Source organism: Nicotiana tabacum, chromosome 8 (genome assembly GCF_000715075.1).
Source record: "Nicotiana tabacum cultivar K326 chromosome 8, ASM71507v2, whole genome shotgun sequence".
Lineage (NCBI taxonomy): Eukaryota > Viridiplantae > Streptophyta > Magnoliopsida > Solanales > Solanaceae > Nicotiana > Nicotiana tabacum.
Window position 1 is genome coordinate 211,765,837 of NC_134087.1, and position 6,758 is coordinate 211,772,594.

General features: G+C 37.4%; 1 protein-coding gene across 1 annotated transcript; it reads left to right on the forward strand.

Annotated features, from left to right (window-relative positions):
* The first annotated feature begins 357 nt into the window (after positions 1–357).
* LOC107773876 (putative alpha,alpha-trehalose-phosphate synthase [UDP-forming] 11) lies at positions 358–4,010 on the forward strand. The gene is made up of 3 exons (XM_016593301.2): positions 358–2,824; positions 2,957–3,230; positions 3,315–4,010. Exons 1-3 carry the CDS (start codon positions 834–836, stop codon positions 3,648–3,650), a joined length of 2,601 nt encoding a protein of 866 aa, XP_016448787.2. The 5' UTR covers positions 358–833; the 3' UTR covers positions 3,651–4,010.
* The last annotated feature ends 2,748 nt before the right edge of the window (positions 4,011–6,758 follow it).

The following is a 6,758-nucleotide window of genomic DNA, read 5'->3' on the forward strand; positions in this document are numbered from 1 at the left end:
TTTTTGCTATCGTTTGTACTTCAAATGTTGAAAATGGTGATGCTGCGATCAAAACCAATAACGTCCAAAAAATAAAAGGCAATAAATGAAACTTTTAAAATATGAGAAAGTTCCAAACGCATTGCTCAATAGTCAACCGATTGAGAAAGATGAAACATAGTACCCAAATACATATTCAGAAATCAGACCCATACTTTGAACACCACTAGCAACTCCGTGTCAAAATAGGCCACGTCCCATTAAAAATTGAGACGTAGATTGATGATGTATATATATTTATTATATTTATATTTATAAATATGAGATGAGAGTATGATGATATACAAGATCTTTTAATTTGTCAATCTTGACCGTAAAAATTACGTATAAAAGCTTATTACGCAGTAGAAATGATCTCTTGCAGAAATGCAAGGTAAAATTGCATATAATAGACTCTTGTAATCCGGTCTTTTTTCGAATTCGGCATATAATGAGAGTTTAATGCACAAAAATGCCCTAATTACGTAGTAGCCATTTTGGTGCAAGTCGGTCTTCCTCCTTCGTTCTTATCCACTCTCCCCTGCCCCCTTGTACAAAATATTCTATATATATCTACACTTTCTTTTTTCGAAGCTTTCTATATATTTACTTCTCAATGGTAGTCTTATGTTTTCATCTCTTATTCTTGAAGCATACACTTTATGTCTGTAACACCCACCGATAAAAGAAAGTACCCAATCTCGCTCTTGTCTAGTTTTCATTTCCTTTTATAGTATAAAGTTCTGAACTTTTCTGTTATCTTATCGCAGACGTAAGATCTTTATGAACTCTAGGTGTTTCTTGCTTTTGTCATTATGTTGTCGCGATCTTGTTTCAATTTGCTAAATCTTGACCAGTATCCCTACAACGTTGATCGGGCCAGAATCCCAAGAGTCATGACTTTTCCAGGGATTATATCTGAATTTGATGAGGAGGGCTTAGAAGGGAATAATAGTAATGTTGAGGTGGAGAATGAATATGAGAGAAGAATCATTGTTGCCAACCAGCTGCCAATCAAAGCTTATAGGGATTCTGAAACCAAGAAATGGTGCTTTGAATGGGACAGATATGCGTTGGACACTTTGATTTTGCAGCTCAAAGATGGGTTTTCACCAAATGTAGAGATTATATATGTGGGGTGTTTGAAAGCAGAGGTTGATCCCTCAGAACAAGATGAAGTGGCTCAATTCCTGTTGGACAAGTTTAGGTGTGTACCTACTTTCTTGCCTTTGGATTTAATAAACAAGTTTTATCATGGTTTTTGCAAGCACTATCTATGGCCTTTGTTTCATTACATGTTGCCTGTTACACCTAGCTATGGAGTCAGGTTTGACAAGTCTATGTGGCAGGCTTATGTCTTAGCAAACAAGATTTTTGCTGATAAGGTTTATGAAGTGATCAATCCAGATGAAGATTATGTTTGGATTCAAGATTATCACCTCATGGTCTTGCCTACTTTCTTGAGGAGAAGGTACAATAGAGTAAAGGTTGGGTTTTTTCTTCATAGTCCTTTCCCATCATCTGAAATATACCGAACATTGCCTGTTAGGGAAGAGATTTTAAGGGCTTTATTGAATTGTGATCTTGTAGGCTTTCAGACATTTGATTATGCTAGGCATTTCTTATCATGTTGTAGTAGGATGTTGGGTTTGGACTATCAATCCAAGAGGGGGTATATTGGTCTTGACTATTATGGTAGAACTGTGACCATTAAAATCCTTCCAGTTGGTATTCACACGGGACAGCTCCAAAATGTTATGTCACTACCAGACACGGGAAAGAAAGCGAAGGAGTTGAAAGAAAAATATGAGGGGAAAATTGTGATGTTAGGTATTGATGATATGGACATGTTTAAAGGAATTGGTCTAAAGTTTCTGGCAATGGGGAGGCTTCTAGATGAGAACCCTGTATTGAGGGGTAAAGTGGTATTGGTTCAGATCACCAACCCCCCTAGAAGTAAAGGGAGTGATGTCCAAGAGGTTCAAAAAGAGGTCAACAGAATTGCAAGTGAAATTAATAAAAAATATGGCAAACCGGGGTACAAGCCGATTGTTTGTATCAATGGTCCAGTTTCTACTCAAGACAAGATTGCACATTATGCAATCTCTGAGTGTGTTGTTGTTAATGCTGTTAGAGATGGGATGAACTTGGTGCCTTATGAGTATACGGTCTCTAGGCAGGGCAGCGATAATTTGGATAAGGCCTTGCAGCTAGATGGTCCTACTGCTTCCAGAAAGAGTGTGATTATTGTCTCTGAATTCGTTGGGTGCTCGCCATCTCTTAGTGGTGCAATCCGTGTAAATCCTTGGAATATTGACAGTGTATCTGAGGCTATGGGTTTGGCAGTGACCATGCCAGATCCTGAGAAAGAATTGCGCCACGAGAAGCATTACAAATATGTTTCTTCTCATGATGTGGCATATTGGGCTAGGAGTTTCGATCAGGACCTTCAAAGAGCTTGTGCTGAGCATTATCACAAGAGATGTTGGGGCATTGGTTTTGGTCTTGGCTTCAGGGTTGCTGCCCTCGGTCCTAATTTCAGAAAGCTGTCGGTGGAACACATTGTCTCTGCTTACAACAGGACAAACAGCAGGCTTATCTTGCTCGACTACGATGGTACCATGATGCCTGAGGATAAGGTGAATAAAGCTCCTGGTGAAGAAGTCATCTCAGTTTTGAATGGTTTATGCAGTGATCCAAAGAATGTCGTTTTTATAGTGAGTGGCAGAGGTAAGGATTCTTTGAGTCAGTGGTTATCTCCATGTCCAAGACTCGGGCTATCAGCTGAACATGGTTATTTTACAAGGTATCACATTGTTGCCACTTTGATTTCATTAACTCATTGCTGCCATTTGAACTTTATTGACCAAGATCAGGTTCTTCTTGTGTGTTGCTTTCTTTTACTAACTGTGATCGCTTGATTTAATCCCTTGTAAAGGTGGAGTAAGGATTCGGAATGGGAATCACGTCCGATAGCTGCAGACATGGACTGGAAAAGGGTAGCACTGCCTGTTATGGAGCATTATACAGAGGCAACAGATGGTTCGTCAATAGAGCAAAAGGAGAGTGCCCTAGTGTGGCATCATCAAGAAGCCGACCCTGACTTTGGTGCTTGGCAAGCAAAAGAGCTTCTTGATCACTTGGAGAGTGTACTAGCTAATGAGCCTGTGGTTGTGAAAAGAGGCCAACACATAGTTGAGGTGAAACCACAGGTATGAGAAAAAAAGGATGATGGTTGAATAATATTTCAAATTTGGTAAACTGAAATGGATGCTAAACTTATTCATTGATTGCAGGATATAAGTAAAGGCATTGTTGTTGAGAGTCTGATGGCGTCAATGAAGAGCAGAGGGATGTCACCAGATTTTGTTTTGTGTATAGGCGATGACAGATCAGACGAAGACATGTTTGAGAGCATTGCAAGTCATGTGTCCAACCATTTTTTGCTTGATAAAGCAGAAGTGTTTGCTTGCACTGTTGGTCAGAAACCAAGCATGGCCAAATACTATCTTGATGATACAGTTGAAGTTATAAAAATGCTTCAAGGCCTTTCAGCAGCAACTGCAGCAGCACCACGACAACTGCCTAAATTGCCAAGTCATGGAACCTCTGTTGAAGTCGTCACCTCATAGTTAGTCATACAGCTTTTGTACATAAACTACACAAAAATGACAGGTCTGAACAGAAAAGCCATTAGAAAGTAGTTTGAGGATAGTTAATCCAAGTTTAGGCTACAAAAAAAGTCTCATTTCTTGGCCTTAAGGAATTCCATTATAGATTTTAATTACTTGGTTCATGCTACTCTATGACATACGCTGGTAGTTTACTTGGTACAGTTATCGGTTCTCAAGGTGCAAGTAAATTTGCATTATGTAGGATATGGCTACCACTTCATTGTGATAAGATGGATGGTTTATATTATAACTTACACGTTCAAGATGGACAAAGAGAAGCTGTTGGAAGAGAAAAAGAATAAGATACACTCTTGTTTATTTTGGCGTGCTTAGTTTTCCTTCTCTTATCCCTTTGTAATTTGTATACATATTATATCACGAGTCTTAGGATTATGATTAGGTTGAAGATAAGTATCCAATGCAGGTAATATATATAGTATGAATTAGGGTGGCCCTCAGGAGCGGATGCTCATGGGTGGAAGCGATGCCATCCGATATCGTTTTACCGGAAAAAATATTAAATATTTATACTAATATTCTGTAAAAATGAAGCAATATATAGTAATGGCTCCACTTCCCGATAAGGAGTACTTCTTGGTTGCCAAGCTAGCATTTGTGCTTGTAAAGGTCGTAAGTTCCAAATTGGATCTTTGTGCGTGCATTTTTGCGCACGCCCCCGGTGGTCCTATCTTTTTGAGTTAGGAATGTATAGGTAATACTTTTATTTCTGTACTATATATCATTGTCACACCTCCTTTTTACACATTCGAAGGTAGTATAAGGGAGTTTTTCCAATTTAAGTGACATTATTCGAAATGAGATTATTTTATTTAATTTCTCAAAGTCGCCACTTGGAATATTTTAATTGGTGTCCCAAGTCACCAGTTTATTTTTAAATCCCAAATCGAGAAAATTCGACTTTCCTTTTGAAGTCTGCGAACCAGAAATTATAAGTAAGGAATTCTGTTAACCCGGGAGAAGGTGTTAGGCATTCCCGGATTCTGTGGTTCTAGCACGGTCGCTTAAACTATTAAAATTGGCCTATTATCCGATTTATTACATGTTTTAGCCTAAGGTGTATTTTTAGCTTATTAAACCGCTTTTAATAATTTTAGGAAGACTCAACGTTATTTAAAACATGCCTTGAATCACGCCACATGAAATGCACCCGCGATTCGCGACACGTTCTATTTAACATTGTTAAGAATTGAAATTGGGTCAAATGAAATGCACACCCGAAATTAATAATTAAAGAAAATCAGTTTAAAGAGAGCGCCTAGAGAAACTACGAAAGTTCAATTAATAACAAAGTTTGCGAAGGCCATGGGAAATTCAATTGATGGCACGCCCCGATTTTAAAAAGAGTTAGTATTAATTACATGAGGGCCATGAGTAATTTAATGAAAATGGCACACCTCAAATTTTCTATAAAAAGCTAGCTAGTTTTATGAGGGCCATGGACTTAGGGATTTTATTTGGCATGGCACACCTCAAACCTTTTCTATGAGTGGTAGTTCTTGAATCTAATCTTATGAGGGCCATGGATTATAGATTTTGTTTGGCATGACACACCTCAATTTATTTCAAAAAATTTGTACTCAACTAAAGAATGGCATGAACCCACAAAGATCACAAACGGGGCAAAAGGACATCTTAAAGTGCAAATAACCAAGTTGATTCAAATCAGTAGAAAGTAAAACCAAACGAACCCATTCTTCTATTTAAAACTTATCGATAACACATAAATGAGATTAAGCCGTGGGAATGTTAAATAATGTACTCAAATATATAATATGCATGTGAAGCTAGCAAGAAAATGCCAACATAAAGATATCACGTGAATTCTTCTCAAACACACACAACCCATTTATCATTCTTGACTAAGTAAGACCCAAAACTATATGCAGTAAATCATATGGGCCCATTTGACTTAATAAAATCCCTTAGAGCTTTCTCCTTCAGAACTTTTTACAAATTAAACTAATGATAAAATAATACTTAACTCACAGACACATGCTAAAAATAGAAACACTGCAAATGCAATGATATGGACTTAAACGGTGAATAATTGTCTAGACGATCAATTTGCTAATTAACATACGAAACAAATTTATGCTAATACCATGAAATGACTGAACCTTGCTCAAACTAACCGGAACAAAAAATGAAAGAATTAATTAAAAGGTGAAAGGGACCTTATGTGAAGCTTTTCAAATGTGTATTGATATGAAACTCAAATATACATCAAAGTTGAACTCCGATTGTCAAACTCGGCCGGAGAAAATAGACAGCAACAAAACCTCAGATCAGATCTTTCAAACGCGACTTCGAACTCGACTTTGGAGCTATTGATTTGGTGAGAAGAGGGACTGTTTCAATGAGCTTTTAGCTCAGTTTTTGCAGTATTTGTTGGGCTATTTGATGATGGTTTTTGACAGTCTTCTCAACTCATTGTTGGGGGGTGTTCTAAGGCTTGTTTTAGGACTGTTTCATCGCGTTTCTGTTGGGTTGAGAAAAGGATGTTTCTGGGTTGTTGTGGACTGATTTTTGGAGCTTTAAGCAGAGTACATGGTTGTTGTAGCTGTGGTCGACGAAGAAGAAGAAGCAGTGGCGATGGGTTCTTTTGCTTCAGAAGAAGATGATGGCTTGAGGGGTCGTGATTTTTGTTCTGCGGCGCTGATTTTCAGGTCTAGGATCTTCTTTATATTTAGGTATTAGGTACTATTATATAGGGGTAGGAATTAGGTTAGGGGTATGGGCCTAGGAATTATGGGATTGGTAATTATGGACTAGGTCCAAAAATTAGGCCTAAAGATGGGTTGCTCGAGCCCAAGTTTTATTTTTTTCCCCGCGAAAGAGATTAAAATACGATCTCATTTATTAATTAGTCCTATTTAAGTAAAATAACTAGTAAAATAAGACTGACCGTTAAAATAAACTATTTTTTGGTATTTTTCAAGATTAAAAATGATTACAAAACATTAATAGAACAATTCTTGTAATTTTTATTTTTCTTGTAATAAAATAGAGTAAAAGAGTAAAAATTAGTTGAAATAGCTATATTAG